The sequence below is a fragment of the Corvus moneduloides genome, chromosome 8 (assembly GCF_009650955.1).
Source record: "Corvus moneduloides isolate bCorMon1 chromosome 8, bCorMon1.pri, whole genome shotgun sequence".
Lineage (NCBI taxonomy): Eukaryota > Metazoa > Chordata > Aves > Passeriformes > Corvidae > Corvus > Corvus moneduloides.
In genome coordinates, this window is record NC_045483.1 from 15,883,584 (window position 1) to 15,903,884 (window position 20,301).

General features: G+C 34.5%; 1 protein-coding gene across 5 annotated transcripts in view; it reads right to left on the reverse strand.

The window, feature by feature from the left end:
• Window positions 1-20,301, reverse strand: part of IDE (insulin degrading enzyme) — a 60,484-nt gene that overhangs the window by 20,094 nt on the left and 20,089 nt on the right. For 4 of the 5 annotated variants that reach the window (XM_032117043.1, XM_032117041.1, XM_032117044.1 and 1 more), the window contains exons 11-18: window positions 19,490-19,593; window positions 12,604-12,706; window positions 11,509-11,631; window positions 10,811-10,893; window positions 7,470-7,614; window positions 4,712-4,822; window positions 3,305-3,425; window positions 1,699-1,790 (exon numbers count right to left, since the gene is read on the reverse strand). In XM_032117043.1, the coding sequence (XP_031972934.1) occupies window positions 1,699-1,790; window positions 3,305-3,425; window positions 4,712-4,822; window positions 7,470-7,614; window positions 10,811-10,893; window positions 11,509-11,631; window positions 12,604-12,706; window positions 19,490-19,593 (882 nt within the window). Of the gene's footprint in view, window positions 1-1,698; window positions 1,791-3,304; window positions 3,426-4,711; window positions 4,823-6,807; window positions 6,953-7,469; window positions 7,615-10,810; window positions 10,894-11,508; window positions 11,632-12,603; window positions 12,707-19,489; window positions 19,594-20,301 lie in introns of all 5 variants that reach the window. The other variant, XM_032117042.1, reaches the window with a different exon arrangement.

Genomic DNA, 20,301 nt, shown 5'->3' on the forward strand with positions numbered 1-20,301 from the left:
TAGCTTCACCTCTTAAGGGTTATGTGTTCTTGTAGCCTGCACACTGGAAATTACAGTAACTTGCTACAAAAGAGCTTTGGCTGAAAGCTAAAATCTCTCTCTCTGCATTGCCATAAACTCACACAAGTGATTTTATCAGAAACATGCAAAATGTTTGAAAACTTAATAAACATACACCCTACCAACACCGCCAAAACCCCCTCACAGTATCAAAGACAAAAAGATTGAGGTCTAAAAACCACAGTTTAAAAAGTTAGAGAAAAATCCTACGTATTCTTTCAATCAAGTCACCATATTAAAATACTGACAAGAAGACTGCTCAGACAGATGCTCTGAACAGGATTACTTTACTATTCATTCACTTGCAGCAAATTAAGAAATTGCCAAAGAAAAAGCAAGTATCAGAGTGAAATCAAAGAAAAAAATATGAATTTCATGCAGCTAGATAAATCCAATTTTTCAAGTCCAGATTCACCAAAATTTTTTTTCATTATTGAAAGGTGTCACAAGACAATGTAGATTTTGGTTTTAGTTGGAAAAAATCTTAGGTCCAGGTTAAAATTGCTGAGCTTTGTCAATGATTATCACATCATGGGTACTGAAGGACAGACAACTTTTCCTACTCGCATCTATTCAGGTTTGCAGATGATTTCTAAACACTACAGAGTTATGGGTGTACCAGGACATCATTCCCAGCTCTTTAGCTGTAGGACTTTCAATAGCCACCCACTATGCCAAGTAAAGAATACACTTCTCTGATATAACTGCATCATCATGGAAATCTAAAACATCTGGACATTCAGTCCTATTTCTAGAAGGAACTGACCTTCATATACAAACACAAAAGAAAGAAGTAAGGAAAAAGAGATTATTTTTTAATTTCTCTGCAAGAAGAACACTCTACAAAATTTTTTAACAAGTACTTTAGAGACAGTCTTGAAAAAGTTTGTCTCTCCATGCTATTAGCTCCTTCCTCTCTTATTTTTCCCTTCTGTACTAGTTAATTTTCTTCTCCATACATTCAGCAGTCACTAGCAGTGTATTTATAACAGCTCCTGCTAGTAAACTATCCCAGAGCTGTTGCAACACAAAATACTGTAAACAAGCTTTATGAAAAAGGACTGCAAAAACATACAAGAAAAGTACTACATTTTGTATTGGTATGTATATCAAGTATTAAGATTTCATACGCAAATACAAGCTGTTACTATCTTAATGGAAGACAAAGCAAATGTTTTCTGAGTTTTACTTCCCTAACTGAGAGCTGACACTTGGCTTTTTTATGGTCCACCATTCCTGTATAGCTATGTGCAAACTACTTAATTTGGAAGGATACTGGATTCTTAAATCTTTGCTAGTTATTCTGAAAGTTTTTAATGGAAAAAAGCAAGATCTGCAGAACACCATTCCTTTTGCAGCTTGATCACAGTAATGACATGCAGCAGACTTTCAAATACGTAGATCCTAAGTTGTTTTTATTAAATTTCCAAGAGCAATATAGAGGCAGCACTCAGCTTAATAAATCTAAAGTGGAAAAAATTACACTCTCATACTCCCATAAAGATAAAAAAGTACAAAGTTAAATTATGAAATCACATTTGGCAAAACTGCTTTAAGATCTGCAAAGATTAAACTAGTGTTCCATTTTTATGCTGCTTTTAAATAAAAATTGTTTTATTAAGAAAGTATCACACCAACCTGTTTTGTTATATTGCCATGGAGAAGAGCTTCGATGTGTAACCGTGACAACAGCTGTGCTATGAAGGCCTTGAGACGGGGAAGAGTGACATCTACAATAGATATTTAGACAGTTAAATCACTCAAATGCATTTTTAAATTATGAAGGACCTAAGCCTAAGTCATCATTAGATACAGCGCATTTCTGAGGAGGAGAAATTTGTCATTATGAAGAAGTGAATCCCTGCTTAAAAATGCAACATTGGAATGCTTCCAGGTCTAAACAGCAGCACTCATCATACAGTTTATTTCACTTAGAATTCACATGCTGTCTTGACCCAGATTCAAAAAAAAAAAAAGGAAAGAAAAGCTGCCTTTCCAATCATGCTGAACAAACACTCATTCTCCAGAGAAAACAGTTGCAATTATTCAGGTGGTGTTCCAAGGAAAAGCCTTAGTTATTAACTAAAAAACCAACATGTAGTTTATAATGTTCAAGAAGCACACTGTGCATTTACCATCCGGACTAAAAAAAGAACCTCAACTCAAATATAATGTTTTAATATTAACTTTGCAACAAACAAGACACAAGAGAAGTACTTTGGCAATATATTCTAGAGGACACATGCACAACACATACACATTCTATCCAGCCTGCCGTTGCAAAGCAGTTTTCATATGTACTCAAAGTATAGTTTAACACATAGAATCAATGGAATAAGAGAAAGGATGGTTGAATGCATGGGGTGTTCATGGATATGTGTTCTGAATCAAATCAATATAATAATAAATACAAAAACCAGGTATTCTTGAAAATAATGTCTTGGTGTATTCCAAGAAGATATTACAAGACATTTTGCAAACTGTCCCAGGAACAGCCTTTTAATACAACACAGTAAAATGCAGGTAGGGAAAAGTTCTTCAGCTATTACTACAAACATAGAATCACCACAGAATGGCTTGGGTTGAAAGGGACCTTAAAGATCGTCTAGTTCCGACACCCGTACCATGGGCAGGGACACCTTCCACTAGGCTGGTTGCTCAGAATCCCACTCCATCTGGACTTGAAACACCAATTAAATCTCTTAATTTGAAACTTCTTCTTCCTTCAAATATACTGGGGTGCCTACTCTTTGTTTAGAGCCACAATACTCTTTATTCTTCATCATTGTTGTCACTATCTACAGAAAGTATTTATTTTTTCTTAATTAGCTACGGTTCTTTATTACCTACAGAAACATAAGCTAGGACTCCCCAGTAACAGAAAAAACGAAACAGTTTGCACATTGGGAAGTACAGTGCGGATACATTCCAATGCGCCTGTAAGATGCCAACTAGAGCCAAATGATTTTACCAATGTTGATTAAGTATTGGATTCACCATATCCAGGTTCATACCCACAAAGTTGGTCAAGTTTTGCCTGAACTTTTACCTGCAAGTTTTGCCATTTGAGACCTTTTCCATGACCTACTCTACTTCCCTGAAACTGGAGGGCAAGTGCAGCAAGGCCAGCATCAGCTCAGGTCTGGCACTGCAGGGGGTTCACTTGAATAGTGAGCAGAGGTCAAAACAAGTATCCTCAATAGTTAAGTAACATAAAAAAACCAACAAAGCAGCAGAACATTACCATCTAGAGCTTCTTTTAATTCATCTTTGGTCCAAGCAACTTCTGTCATCAGGAGTCGGAGATAATACATTGCATGCTGGTGAGGCTGTTCAGCCCTGAAGTTGTTAAGTGATCTCATGTACTAAACCAAAATAATTAGGTTCAAATTAGAAATTTAGAAACAGAGCTCTGAACATAAAATATTAACACTGCACTCTCAACTTTGCATCAAAAAGATACAATTCAGATATTGAGAACGTTCTCTTGCTTGTTAGAACGGTTAAAAAATTGTGTTAAATGACCTTAGTAATAATGTGGGCTTCTGAGCCTTTGGATTCAGCAAATACCATTAAGATGGTTGAAATGAGCATGAAATCAAACTTGTCCATAAAATTAACGTCTAGAAATAAACTATTGCAATTAAACAATGACTTAGATCAAGTTGCTCTGCCCAGGAAATCTGCATTCTATGATGACTGACCAGGGGTGGGAAAATACTGCTAAAAGAAAATGTATTTTTCTCCCTGTTGCCTCCTTTGGCTGACTGGATTAGACAAAAACTGGAGCATCTGGAAAATTCTTTGAATTTTTTGCATGGATAAAGGAGGTATGAGAGAAGAACCAGAGAGCTTCTGCAAAAAAACCCTCTTTTCTAGTCCAGCTGCACTTCTACAAATTAAGCAAAACCTTTTTCCTCTACCAGAGAAACTGGAAAGCACAAACTAATAGTTTGGCAAACTGGAAGCATTTCCAGCATAGGAAAAAAGTAACTCATTTCAGGGCACATGAGTGACCAACAGTGAGCCTCAGGTTGCTGAGGATATATCCTTATATCTGCTCCAAACAGCAGCCAGAAGTTGGTATCTCCCTTATCTTGTTTAATGTAGACATGAGGAGAAAACTGTGCAATCTCCCCATGTGATGTAACTTCTAGAAATCAACATGTACTAAACCAGGTGGTTACCTGTGCACCAAAGGATCTTGGCACAGGAGCCAAGACAAATTTGGGGAAAAGAAATGTTGCAAACTTTTTCAACACTTCCTTTCCCCTTTCACCCATTTCCCACTTCTTTTATGGCTAGGTCCTACTGAAACCTTTCCAAATTGCAAAACAGGATATAAAGTTAAGATTTGCCCCTCCATCCCCCTACTTAGATTTCTACTCCTACCAAAGCAAGCCGTGCTTCCTTGATACATCATAAGAAAGACTAGCTAAAAAAATACTCCAGGACCAGTTATTTTTAACCAAACAATGTTATATACACAACTCTGAGGAACTCACAGCCACAAAAAAGAAAAAAGCATCTGAAGTCCCACTAACAGAATTTCACTCTCTATTTCCATGGATAGTCAGCCCTCAGATTTCCTAACAAGTCAATGCATTCAACTTGCAATTACTCCAAAATGTGCATTTCTCACGCAGCTTACCGCTTCCTTGATAATTTCAAATCGCTTTTCATCGATCTCAAAAGTAGCCATTTTCTCAATGATCTTCTTGAGCAAGATATGTTGCTTGTCATTATAACCTTTTACAGAGAGCTACGGAAAAAGTGCATAAGTTGCTTTAAATGTGGAAGATAAAAGAATAAAACCATTACCACGTTTTGCATAATTCAAGGAGCACTACATTTTCAATACTTACGCTAAATTCACCGTTACTGAACATTTAATAATTCTTAAGTTAAATCCCTTTACCCACCAAAAAGTTACTGACAAATATAATATTGCATATTTGCACAGGAGTTCTAAATGCACAGAATTAATGTAATTTCATGTTGGTGTAAGTAAACCGTACTCAGAATACAGATTTTTAATGATCACAATGTTGAGTCTTGGAGTACTGAAATGGTTTTAATTTAGGTTTCTCACTTTAGCAATGAAGTCTAGATTCACAGCCTTCTAAAACACTCTCTCCAATTTACTTTCACCCTTATCTCTGTTGTTGATCAAAGAATATTTAAGTGGAAGTAAGCAATACTACAAAAAAGGGGTGCCGTAAACAGCAGCACATTTTATAATCAGGATGCTGCTGAGCTGAAACATCAGGGTAGTTATTCCGCAATTGTAATGATACATTGATCTGATCATACATATTTTTGAAAGTATAAATGAAATAAACTTGCTCATTTTAAAAATAACATAAAACTTTAAAATTACTGTATGATTTCATCAAGCTACAGAAGATTTCTCTGGCAAAAAAGGCATTAAAAGGTCATTTTTGCAGGGAAAACTTCAAAATTTGGTATCTTGAACCAAAATTGAATCGATTGGAATCACTTGGAATCCAACTGCACAAATCCAATCAAAAAGGCATTTGATTGGATTTGTGCAGTTTAATAATTAAGAGTAAAACTTAACTTTAGAACACAAACCAACATACAGATGGGACTTCTGCTTTTCAGAAGGAAGAATTTTTTTGTTCTGTAGTTGCTGAAACATAGCTGAACTTGAATGAATTTGAAGAAAAAGTTATCATAAAAGGATTTATGACAAAGGTTGGTATCCTAAATCAGCATAGGAACCCAATGTTCAACAATCACCATGGGCGACTTTTCAGAGTAGCATCTGCCTATGCTCAAAGCATCAATGTAATACAGTTACACTTATTAATTATGAAACTTCTCACACTACAGAAAAGAATATTACAAGTTCTCAATATTTAAACTAACTGACTAAAAATGAAGAAAATTACACTTTTTTTTTTAAAAGGAATTAACTCTGATCATAGAAACATCAGCAAGCTTTGAAACCGTGTTTGCAATAAGTCAAGTGAATGCAACCAGGAAATTGGATTTATGTTAGATAAAAAAAAATTGCAGCACTCTCTCATATAGAAAATGTAAAGCCAATATACAGTACGTTCTTCTACTAAAATGCTTTGGAAAATAACACTTCTACAGGACATTTCGAAAGACATTCTAGAATGTAAGGGTGGTTAACAAAAGCTTTGAACGGAACTTCAAGAGAGACTACTAAAATCTCCTATCATAAATCCCATAGGAGAAGCTGAGTAAGAAATAACCATTTATCAGAATACCAGTATTTATCAAGTATTGTCAGCCCTTTATAACAGATTATAAAATATGTGATAAAAACAAAAGAAAAAGGCATAAATATCCAGCATTGCATTCTAATGAACACATGCACAATCCATTTCCACAGCTCACTACAGCAGAATTAGAGAATTATAGCAAAATCTGTAAAGTTGAGGATTCATTCAACAGAAAAGTTAATCTTTTTATACAGAAACCAGCAATAGTACTTTCCAGATTATCATGCAAGCAAGTAAAAATGTGAACCAGAATGCAACAATTGCACTACACCCATGTTCACAAGTCACTGCAATCTTAAACAGGTCACTCAGTACTGATTAAAATACAGTCTTGCACCGCCTTTAATTCATGAGATATATGCAAGGAAAAAAAACATTAACCATCTCATTTAGAAATGCAGAAGTCAAATGTTTCTCCAAGCTCAGCAACTCCCAAACTGTTTCATTTCCTCCTGCGTTTTTTCTTACTTACAAGTATTGCATTCATTCCTGATGCAATGCCATAGACCAAACCTGAGAGGTGTGCTGCATATGTATACTCTTTTAAATCATCCTTCAATAACCTGATAAACAGGTATGTCATGTTGCAATGGAGAGGATCAGCATAAATGTAGCGACTAACAAAAAGAAAAACAAAAGAAATGCTTTGATACCTCAGGCAGTGACAAGGTAATGGATGAAGAAACATGACTGAAGAGTATGTATATGCAGCCTCATGATCAGTAGTTCTTGAACAGAAAAGCAGAAGTATACTGTTTATTTAATAGCATGAAAAGGGGTCTTTTACCCCATCAGTCAGAAAGTTTTGGTAGATATCTGACCAATAGATATGTAAGCTTGGATTAGGGTTGCCTTTTTTTTAATGGAGGAAGAAATCTTACAACTAATTAATTTCACAAATGATACAAAAATAAAGACAAAAATTTGCTTAATATGAACTGAAAGACTGTTGAAGACTTTTAACAAAATTCAACTTAAAATTCAAATCAAAGAAAGGATGGTTAATAACCAAGATCAAAAGGACTAACAGCCTTTATTTTTTAAATAGAAGTCCTTCCATCAAATCAATATAAAAATGTTGATGAGTGGAAGTAGTTTTAAGGCTCTAAGCTTTTCCTTGATTTGGGTACTTACATACATCCCATAGATGGTATTTTGGAGATCATAGTTCAAGCCAGCTAGTTCTGCTGCATATGCATACTCGTTGAGGGAGTCTTTGAGTAGCTCAAGGTACAAATAGGCCATGTTACAATGCAAGGGATCCACGTAAGCAAATGGGCTGGAAGAAAATGTTGAAAGTAAAATATGCAGTTTAAAATTATTTTTCTGTTTCTTTTGGCCTTTTAAGTTTGATCTGAAGGAAACAGTATCTTCTGTGATTTTATGCTGATGGATCCCATTATGAAGGATTCCTATTTCAAAGCCAAATATGAATATACCTGAAAAGAGTTACTTAGCTTGCTTATGGTTTGATGCCTAAATACAGTCAAGATCCCAGACATATTCTATTCGTGCTCATAAATCAAGACATGTTTTATTTACATGGCTGCACAGTCAGAATTCACCAGGAGTAAAAGAAACTAAACACACCAACATAATTTAACAGACCAAAATGAAAGTCCACGTACTGAACATTAATTAATACTCATACACGATCCGTTTCTATTACAAAAATTAGGAGTTCAACAATTTGTGGTATGAAAATATGCAGTACATGCCAAGTCCAGCTCTGGAGACAAGTCTGACATACCCATTTTCTTACTACCGTAATTTTTTGTGTTATCTTTTTAATGGCAATAACTCCCCAAAACCTACTGTTGCATTAGAAGCACATGATCACACACAACACTGTCGCAAATTTCTCAAAAAGAGAAATGCAACTCAAAGACTCAAGCCATGTTTCAACTGTGCTAATTGTTACATACCTGTGTGTTTTAAAGATTTGAGAAGTCAAGCCAAGTCATGTGTACTATACGTATTTCTAAAGTCTCTGAAGTGCATGTAAATTCACTACCAATTTCATGGAAATAATGAGCAGTATCTGAAGCATTTGCTGTCAGGATATGGCTTGCAATTCAAACCCATGCTATTGGCATTTCTTTTCCTGAAGCAGTCAGATATTCAGAGACATGCTATTACATTTGTTTACACCTATACAGCAGGGTATTTCACTGTGTGTATCAACATTAACTTAGTAAAGCAAAGATCACACGACCACAACACACAAACCAATAACTTCAAAACACATTGCAAAGGTATTTTTAAGAAGGTTCCTCCTAGCTTTTAGCTTCTCCTTCCTTTTAGACTAAGAAAAGGAAGCACAGGAAGGGATTTTAACAAACTAAATAAATAATTTTAGAAATATCTATTTGAGAAGCACAGCCTGCTGTAGCCTGAAATCTTAACCCAGATTAAACAAACAGGTCAGTAAAAAAGACAAAAGGACGGGTATTTGCATTTCTCCCTACAATGAGATTTCCCCAAACTGAGCAATTTCAATATGCCCAATGATATAAATCCAATTACTATTGAAATTTTTAATTAAGATCAAATTCAAAGCAAAACGTAGGTCAATCCTATAAACCTTCCTCCAAACTCATTATATTATTTAGCATTTTGATACTAGAATACAGACTTAATCAGTTTGAGTGATTACTATGTCTATATCAGTTATAAATTCTGTGTTCTCACTTAGCTGGCAAAGGCCAACTGGAAGTTTTGAAAAAAATCACAGCTACTAGATCATTAATCCTCAAGTGAAAAGTAACAGAAAACAATTATTACAACACTGTTCTGGGAGTTGCTTCCTATTACTGACAGTTTTGTAAACAAATGCTTATTTCTAGTTTACCTTTTTTTTTTTACTAGACTCAAAGAAGTAGAACAACTCAATCACTAATGATGCATTTTAAAAAACCTGTGAAGTCTAGCCTTTGCCTCTTTCAAACAGCTGTTAAGTGACGGAGCTGGAATCAACACTGAAGTGCTGAGTTGCTACCTTTAAAGAATTTTCAAAACATCAGCACATTACATGGTATAGCCAAGATATCTCTGCTTGTTGCAGGAGGGTTGGACTGGACCTTTACATGTCCCTTCCAACACAAACGATTCTATGATATTGTGTGTATGTGGAGACATTTATACCTTTGTGTGCTCTACATAAACCAAATTACTATCTTCTATTCATTCACAAACTATTAGAGACTGGACCACTTATAGTTCACCTGAATTGATTTAAAAAACCACTGCAACTATAAACTCAGTGTCCATCAGTAAAATCCTTCATTGGATTTTGGCCAACATAGTACAAGGAAAAGCCATGAAGAATGAACAAAGAAGGCAAAGCACTGCAGCTATTGTTCTCCGAGTAAGAGATGGGGAGTTACCGTTTTGCTCCTCCACTTCCTGACACACCGAAGTTGAAACAGTTGTAACATCTGGCCTGTGGTTTCAAAAAGCAAAAAGAGAAAATGCCCAGGCAACCTATTTTCCCCAACTAGTACCAAAACCAGCACCAAGACATGATGCACTCTGAAAAAAAACCTCTGTAGATCTTTCTCCTGCAATAAAAATTTCAAGTGGTCTCTCAAAACAAGAATTCAACAGTGCATCTACGGGAGCCCCCACAATGGTCCTTCCAACACATAACTTAATTAGGCAAAAGGAGAGTCCCCGAATTTTTTCTAGCTTTCAGCAGTTCTACACAGAAACAGCTGCACTCTAAAAACAGCAGTATTTTTTTTAATTGAAATGTTAGAAATTTATTACTTGAAAGGAACATTAAGAAGGTCCATCATTGTCATGCTCACTTAAAAAAGAAACATTATCTTCCTATGATGAAAATCATGCAAGACCAGAATTAACATTACATCATTTTATCATACATCTTGAGGTCAAACATTCATTGATAATACAGACAATGCTCTTCTAAAAATAAAATACAATCAGTTATGGGTGTCAGTTAAGTAAAATCCCAAAATTTTAAGCATTTTTTAAACTGGTTTGCATTATGCAAATGAAAACAGGACTTGAGCCTAAAACCATTATGAGAATAGCATTTCATAAAGAAAACACATCTTAAAATAGCTGTGATTTAGTAATTAATTTTAAAATACACAATTATTTCTAAAGAGGGCTACTGCAGTATGTAGTGGGTTCTATTGGCAGGTATATTTCAGGGATAGTAAATAAAATATAAAAAGAAAATTTGGCTTTAAATTATTCTTAGATAAACTTTCCCTGTTAATATAGAAGGAGCACATCCAATTTCTTGCTACTCAATTACTGCGTATTTTAGATGATGCTACTCAATACTGCATATTCCTGCTATTTAAGCCTTATTACATATTCAAAGTAAGGATGAAGATTCTAAAGTGTCAATACATGCAAGAAAGTCTTTGCTGCAGAAACACAGATTCCCACTAAAGAAGAAACTTTTGGAGACTACTTTATGTGACATAGTTAACATTGCATACCTGAAAAATTCAAAGTTGAGACAAGCTTTTGGCAAAAAAAATTTGTCATCTTGCTTGAACCATAGTTTGCTCATAGCAGTGTCCTGTGTCAAGAAAAGAGGTTTTATTAAGTCATCTGACTTTTAATTGCAGTATATGCCACTATTTAAAAAAAAGTCTATTCACCACTTCAAATTGTTGCTTAGAATTATCCCCTTAAATTCATATTGCTTGAATTGCTATGTTCAATATATACAGTAAATATAGATATATTCAATATATTTTGAGATCATTAAATGACACTTCTCTCCCTTTTTCCATGCAATCACAGGCGTTCTCCATACAGTTACAAAACAGCCTTGTCTACACACTCGACTTACTCAACACTGGTCAAAAAAATGTAAGAGTGGCAGTCACCCTCCGGCTGAATAAACAGCTCTACTGCTATTTTTATCAATTGTTGACACACTTTCAAAAGGGCAGAGAGAGTTCAAGCTGTATCTAGATTCACTGTCATAGGAACACAAATTGTCATAATCCAAAGTTCAGCAAGAATGAACTTTCTACTGTCTTTGTAGCAATATATTGAAGTTTTGTACTTTTTTGTTTACTATACTTTGGAATATGAGATGATTTGTATTTTAAAAAAGAGAGGAATTAAATTCTAACTAACTTCCCAGAAGGTTAGGCAGCAAACACGACAAATACAGACAGTTTACCTTGACAAGGGCAGGGTACTGCGTTGCATCTTTTTCCAATGGCAAGATCTCAAAGTTTGTAGGAATAAACTCATTCTTCATTGGAAGCTTGAATTTCCCATTCAGGTCAGCATTTTGCCATTTCTAGATCAACAGGAGAAACAATGAGGCTATGCCAATTTCTGCTTAATTAAAGCATGTATGTGCTTATTTATTTTATGATGGAACAAAAAAATCTAAAAATGCATTCCACTACCCTATGTGTAAATACTATTAAGATAACAGGGCAAGAGAGAAATAGCTGGGAAAACAAGCTGGAGTAGGCTATCTGCAGGATGAATTGCTTTTAGAAGAAGGATGACAAATAAAAAATAATTTTGAAAAGTTTACAGTAGAGACGAAGGTGGGTTTATATTTTATATTTTCTGCTATCATGAACTGTAAATTAAGATATTAAACTAAACACTTAAACAAGAATTCTAATCAAGCACATAAGTATGGTCAAGCTAAAGGAAGTGTTCCTATACAATGTCTTCAGAGCACACTCAGAAGGTCCAATTCAGCCCTAAGGTACATTTTACAGACATATCTTCTTAGAAGATTAGAACAATAACAAGTTTCAGTAAGTATTTACCCACCTTCTTTTTTTGAGTTTTGATTTTTACAATCTCATTTAACTAGCAAAACATACTTGCTTTCTATGTTGCAAAAACTAACTTCAGAAACAGTTACATATAATAGTTTTAAAAAACTACTTTTTAAAGTACTGATCAGTTCATTAACATACAATAGAGAGTTTTAAGTTTTTAAAAATTAATGCTTACATTGTTAAGCAGCCACTGCATATTAAGGATCTTCTACAGAGAAAACAGTATAACATTCCCTGTACTTAACATGGTTTATAACCATTAAAATATGTCCAACCTATGTAATAAATATTTGAAATCTAAAAACTAATTAAGATTCTTACTTCCTTTAAACAGACTCAGTGTATGATTTTTATGCTATGAAGAGCAGCAGATTTAAGCTCTCCCTTCAACTAAATGGAAAATTAGACAACGGATTTACCACTGACTTTCATTTGCAGATATTGTAATGTTACAAATTTTAACATGCCTTAATAACTTCATCGGAAATTGCTTCTTGCTTGTACTGTGTTCCATACCAGTCCTCTGTTCGATCAGTTTTTCCTTCAAAAGACTTGGAAACGATTGCAACTCTGAAAACAAAGAGACAAAGCACTTTGGCATGAATGTGTCTGAGAAAAGACTCAGAGAAATTATTCCAAGCACTGTTTCTGCTCCATCACCAAATACCTTTACTTCTGCAAACAGCCCCTAGACAATTACAAGGTACAACAGCAAGTATAAGTATACTGAACTACATGCTAAGGTTTACCATGAAATCAGGTTACCATTGTCATTTAATGTCACTGTTTATTTCTAAAGTCTTACAACCTAGAGTTACACACCAGTAGTGCTGCATGCAATTTCTATTTTTTAGACGCTGTTGTTGCTCCAGAAAACAGAAAGCAGTTCTTGCAGTCTTCTAAAAAACTCATGAAGTGATTCTGTTTTACATATCACCTGTATCAACACCCAAATACGTGAAAATACTGATTAGAGAAATTTTATCCTAGTCCTAGTGTCATAGAATCATAGATAACCTCGAGTTAAGAGACCCCTAAGGATCATCACGTTCAACTCCTCGCTTCTTGCAGGACTACCTAAAACTAAACCATGTGACTAAGAGCATCATCCAGGTGCTGCCTGAACTATAGAACACACCCAAAAAAGAAGAAATCCAGAATAAAGAAAATTACAACCTTATCAGTACTTTTTTAGTAGTCTACGTGATAGGTATCAAGAAAACTCCTCTAATTCTATTAAACAATCTACAACACAAAAGAGTATTCAATGGAAGTGGCTAGCTTCAAGAGTAAACAGATGTTTCTAAGAAATCGGAAATGGTCAGAAAGGTAGCACAATTACCTGTTCTGGGCATGGCTGAACACCTGCTTGTCCATGGGAAGCAGTGAATTAATTCCTTGCTTTGCTCTGTGCAGAGCTTTTGCTTTCCCTATTAAACTGTCTTTATCTCAGCCCACAAGTTTTCCAGCTTTTACCCCTTCTGATTCTCTCCCTGATCGCACTGGTAGGTGAGTGAGCGAGTGGCTGTCTGGGGCCTGGCTGCTGGCTGGGGTTAAACCACAACACAGGTACGAAGTTGCTAAGAGATTACAAAAACCATGAAGTCTCTTAGAATTTCAGAGCAACCTAGCAGGTCTTTTTGTGCATAAATAAATAATAAAAATAAGACAAAGATGTGAGCGTTTTAAGTGAAAAAACTATCCTGATAAAATTCCAATAATCATATGTTTAGAGCAGCAGGACAAAGATGTTTTATGCTAGAATATACTGTTAGAATATGTCTGTTATTCAACATTTCCTCCTCCTACCCTTCTCCAACATACTGATGCTCAAGCAGTAGTGACAATCCAAGGACCCAAACATTTCCTGCACAAACACAGTAAAATTCAAGAGCTAAAAATAATTGTATACTCACTGTATAGAAAATAAAACTGTGGAAATCAAAATTGTAATTCTTCAAGCAGTTCTGCTTCAAGAAATCCTCCTGCCTTCCCTTTATCCCAAATCACTACTGGAATGATTACTGACATTTTGAGCTGTCAAAAACATACCCACAATAATAGAAACTAATCAAAAGGCATTTTGCCTGCCCAAGAATTACAGCTTAAGACAAGACCAACAGGAAAGACGACCAGGACACAAGAAGAGGGGAAGAGAAGCACCCCAGGTAGAAATACTATGCCATGCAGGTATTTCAGTACATTGCAATCCATCTCTAAAATCACCAATTATTATTTTTGTTTTTCATTTCCCTGTTGTCCTGTATGGCACTATGAACATCCGTATGATTTAAGACAGTGTGGAAATGAACCAGGAAAGCAAGACAGGCAATCAGGTAATTTTCAACAGCACCTGCTTAAAGTATATTTAGACACAACCAGTGCAATTAGGCTTGATCCATTCATGGATATGGAACACAACAAACTAAAAATGCAATTTACTTCTGTATATTCTTGTATGTGCAACTGGCTGCGGTCCCCAATTTCAAACACAAGCACAGCTTCTATAATGTGATACATATTTACTAAATACTATCTTGTTTTTCACTCTCCTGAAATCTAAATTTAAGCTACAATTGAGATATCCACAGGACAATGTTACTTGGAAAGAGAACGTGTGCTTTAAAATGAATGTACTTCCACAAAAGATTATCAACTATTATACTCCAGATTTTTAGTAACAAAACTCAAGGTTCTAAGGGTGAAAAAGTAATCGAGTTAGAAAACTTAGTCAGTATTTGCAACATTAATAAAAAATGTGTCAAAGCAAATTTATTCTTATAAAAGATTAATTGATTTTTTTAGGACCTAATTTAAACTTGTCTTCCAAATTATGGTATTGTCAAACAATGGAAAAAATTACTTCTACCTCATTCAAACGCATAACATAACGTGACAGACAAAAATAGCAAAAGCCTACATTTGTTCATAGATGAACAACGTTCCCTCACAACTATTAGTAAAACTGATGTGAGGCAACACCTGCTACTCAAAGCCACTCACATAAAAATCCCCCCAGAAACCAGAGTAAGGGGAAACTACATGCAGAGAGATGCTGCTGGGGTGCAGCACTCTGATCACTCTGCAGAAGCACAAGTTATTTCTTAGGGTTCAGTAAAACTAAGTTGCTACAAAGGATTTGTAGGGGAAAATAAGTGAATAAAATTGTGATTTTCAAAACTGTTGCTCAGATCCAGTGCAACTAAAAACAAAACACATACATTTCTAGCATGTTTACCTTCAGGGGTGAGCATCACCAACTGCACTGAGATAACTTTGCTCAGAGTCTGTGAAATTCCAGTAGTTAGAAATCTCTCTATCAACATTTTTGGCATTCATTTTATTTTTCTTCCCTCTAGGATAGTACTAGTGCTGCACTTCTGCTATCAAGAGAGGAAAAAAGCCCACTTACTATCCAGGGGAAAATGTTCTTTAGCTGCTTAATCTGGTGAGTCACTATCTTTTTAAATTTTAATAAGAGCATTTATTTTGCAGATGTTGAAGGGAAAAAATGTCTTGGAAATGATAGGAAAATAACATTTTTCAGCTAAGGTTGCAACACATGCCAAGTCTATTCCCTTATCGTCACAGATGGCTGGTAAAACCCAATATAGTTTGAACAAGTAAAAATGATACTTACATTTTAAAATGTTTCTCTCTTAGGGGAATTAAGGCACTAATTGCAACAACTAGTGCATGGGGGTGGGAGGAGAATATGAACAGTTCCTGTTATGGTTCAGTCAAATGGAAGTACATGTGCATACTTACTACCATCTGTATGAATTTTTTTTTTCATATTTTTTAAACTCAAAGTTTGTTAAGAAAATAATAGTTGAAAAACTGTACTTTTGAAAAAGACATTAAATGCAGTTACTACAATATAGCTATGCCAAGAAGTCCTTAGTATAGGTGAATGAAAAGGAAATTATAAATAAAACCAGAATACAAAGGAAAAATTCAAATCAATGCCAACTGAACCACCTCAAGACAGAATGCATGCAAGGCATAAAAAGAAAAAAAATCAAGAAAACCATGAAAACAATGCCAAACAACAGGCAAAGCTGGGATGTGGCACATAATAATTCTTTCATAAAAAGGGAGAACAGAATGGTAAACAAGAGGATACATATCAGTAAATGGTGGATAACCAAACATATAGATATTTAAAGCAGATGTGCACAGGTTTTTTTATTAGTATATAAAATTGCTCAAGAAAAGACGAAAGAAGGGAGCAGGCTATCGGATTAATAATTCATTACGTTCATATAGATACAGATTAATTTTTTTAAAAAGTTAACACAAAGGGATGCTTTTATTAACATCTGTAATCTCAACTCATTCTTCAAGAGAGCCCACCAAAAATAAAATCCACAGTGGCTTTCTTTAATCTTTGTAATGTACCATGAAATCACTTACAATAATACTTAAACAAGTTTCCCCTTCCCAAGATAATGTATCTTGCCAGAAATTTAAAATAAAAGATACTATAAAATTATATTCCCTGTTATATCATACTATACTTCGAAGGATCCTAGTTAAGTAGAAGATTTTTTAAATTGCAGTTCATTTCATTCTACTTCTAAGGATAAGTGCTTAAAATACATCTAAAAGGAATATAGTACTATATATAAGTTACTATTTTCCTTCAATCAAATGAAAGTAGGAAAGTCTGATTAGCTCAGATCTTTAAACATCTGATGCCCCAAATAAAAAATTTAATTCCCAATTAAAATTGACTTATACTTTTAAATCCAAATAAAATCAGCTTCCACAGAAGCTACAAAGAGGCATAACCATAACTTTTTAGTCTACACTGAAAAAAATGTATCATCTAGGGCAGCAGGAAAAAGCAACATGACACTTGGGAATCTTAAATTTAGATTGATGTTTTGGGTTTCTTTTTTAAGTTATACTTCCTTGAGAATACAAATAGTCTGAACATGGAGAGAACTAAGATGTGAATGTATAGTTGTTGTGGTAAAGACAAACACCAACAGTCTTAGTCTACACATAATAAGCAACAGAATTATCATTACTCTGACCATATACCATTCAAACTCAAAGCATGCCTGCTGCTACATCATTACAGACCTGCAGGCCTCATTCCATCCATGTTAGACTTGCACTGCTTTGTTGAATTTGGATGCTAAAAATGCATTTAATCAATCTTTGGACAGTCTCCAAGTTGTACATATTTTTATTTAAGCCACAGCAGGACAGCTGTCAGCATAGCTATGGGCACTTAAGCTTCAGAGAAGTAACCCACTTGTATTTATTATCTTTAAGCCCTACTAAAATCTCTGCAACAAAGATAATATATAATTTCTTTAATAATTAACTGAAGAGGCCATAAAACCAGGTTTATTCCAGTTCTGGAAGTCCTTTTTTTCTCCCAATATTTAGCACCCTTTTTATCCAAAATTTTTAAATTACATATTTCTTCATCTATTAAATTACATCTATTTCTTAAGCAGGTAAAGTGAATAGATAACATAATTAGTCCTGAAGGAAGATTAAACATCACATACAGCATCCAAAAACCACCAGCTAGAAGAAAGCAAGGTGAGACACATGACATTTAAAGCCCACAATTACAGAGACCCACCTAAGTTACTAATGACCAATTCTGAAACACCTATCTCCATTATCTGAAGGATCAAATTATTATTTATAGTTGCTTAATATACCAAAGTTCATCTTCAGTTTGTATTTGTTCTAGGTATGTTCCATCCTGAAAAAAAACTAGTTTTTATTTAAAATTAATCCGCAATTACCAAATGTGGAGAAAATGTCCATTTACCAAAAGTCACTTTGTCAAACGGGAGAAGGCTGATGTAACCTTACAAAACTACTACAGGAAGATACTAATACTAAAAAACAAAGCCAAGGAATATGTCGATGAGTTAAACAAAACTAATATGATAGTAAGCCATTACTTTCTTTGGTTACTAATGTTTCAAGAATGCTACAGCTAAATTCTGTATCTTTTTAGAATGACTATTTCCATTCCAATTAGATTCTTGCTCATCTTGCTCTTTTATTGTCCAACCCCCCTTTATTTCAGCAGTGGACAAAGAGGAATGCAGAACTGCCCAGTGCAGATATGGGCCTATGTTACCTACAGCAAAAGAACATTGGGAAATGGATGTTTGCTATGTAACTGAAAATACACACCACATTCTTCTAAAAATCATCGCCACTATTCTTACACTACAGGCCACATTCTACAGACTTGAATTTTCTCCCTCTACCAGTATTCTCTACACTTTCCTTTCTCACACCAGTAACTTTTGAACAAGGTTCACTATGGCTATCTTATGCTGAAGAACTGTCAGCTGGAAAGAGCGTCAAAAGACTGGCACAGCCAGCAACAGGAGTAACACAGAAAATGAGTGAGGAGTGGTCTGTAGCATCCAGTAGCACCTGACAAGCTGAAGAATCTATGAATGTATTCATTTCTTCCAGCAATTTTTCAGTGTTTAAGTAAGAAGGTGCTTTGTAAGTTCTCTGGGTAGTAACAAAGACACAATTTACATAATGAGTAAGATAATATTGACTATTTTCTTGCAATGTCAAGAGCTATGCTTCAAAGCTATGTGAAGATATAATAACATCAGATCTCATTAACACCTGCAGCTTCTTTACTACATCAGCAATAGCTCAGGTTTACCTGTTACTTGTAAGCAATTCTAAAACCAGTTAAAAGTTCACATTCATGTGGAATTCGGTAAAGCTTTCTACAGAGAACAAGTAATTAAACATTCTCTATGTTAATTACTAAAAACTGTTTGTATGTTAGAGGAATCGAATTTTAGAGAACTTGGGTGGTAGAGCAACATGAAAATACATTCAAAATAGACAAGTATTAAATACTTTAGGAAAGAGAACAGGAAATTTTCATTAAAGTATTGTTTGTTCAAAATCTGATCTCTTGACATAATCAAGCTTCAGCTGAAGTATCCCACACACATTACACCCAGATGCACACCCACACACAAAGATAAAGGCCCTTCTTTAAAGGGCATTAATTACTATGGCAACTACTGTTGCTGATACAGGCAACTCCATTTATTCTATCATTACTTGCATATGCCTAGAAACACCAGAACCCTATGACATTTGCAAACACAGTTCACAACCCAAGTTTATCTGACTTTATCCAATAATTATTTGAAATGTATCAACCTTTGAAAATAAATTAACATATATCTAAGACTTACTCATACAAAGAAACATAGTGAAGATTTTTCAATCACATTTCTTTTGGAGCTGCAAGAGACACCTAAGATTTTGTGTTTCCATTAATTTATCTGCTTTCTTATAATGTTTGTGTTAAAATAAAATCTAACTTACCGAACATTTTCTGGTCTCAATTTATCCAGTACCATCTCTATTAAATCAGGCCTGAATTCTTCAAGTAAATATTCAGCAGCCAATACTTCTTCTATAGGATAATACTAAAAAACAAAGCCAAGGAATATGTAGATGAGTTAAACAAAACTAAGCATGAAAAAGCTACGGTTCAGTACAGGAAACAAAAGCAAACACTTCTGGTCACTAAATCTGTATTACCTTGGTAATTTCAAATTAGGAGTGTGTAAGATGTTTTAAAATCACTCTCAAAACTAAAAAAGAGGGAGTAGCATTCTAACTATGCAATCATATTTCTCACGTATTAGGCAATTTTATATACTGTATATTTACGATTCTTCTCTCTTGGAATATTTTATGTCTCAATATAGAAAGTCACCCACCTCTAAATAGTATTTTGACTAAAGTAAAAATAACATGGTAAATGCTGACCCCTGCAGGATATTTCTAAAGATAGAAGAATACCAAGTACTCACTAGAGTGCATTTGGGGAAAACAAAACATAAATAAGCAAAATAAAACAAACAAACAAAAAATATAGGTTTTTTTTAGAACTCTCTAATCATTCAATTCCTATTTACAGTAATTTAAAGGAAACTATATTTCAATATCTAAAAGCATAATGAAACTTTAAACACTTTTAATTCTAACCTTTTTTACTTAGGGCCAAACTGAAAATCTCTTAAGGTACATGGCAATTTAAGAAGGAAAAAAAAAGTTAAAACTCATCTGAAAATTATTAATGTGGTTGAGAGGAGAACTTTCTTGATAAACACCTGTTTACCAAGGGAAAG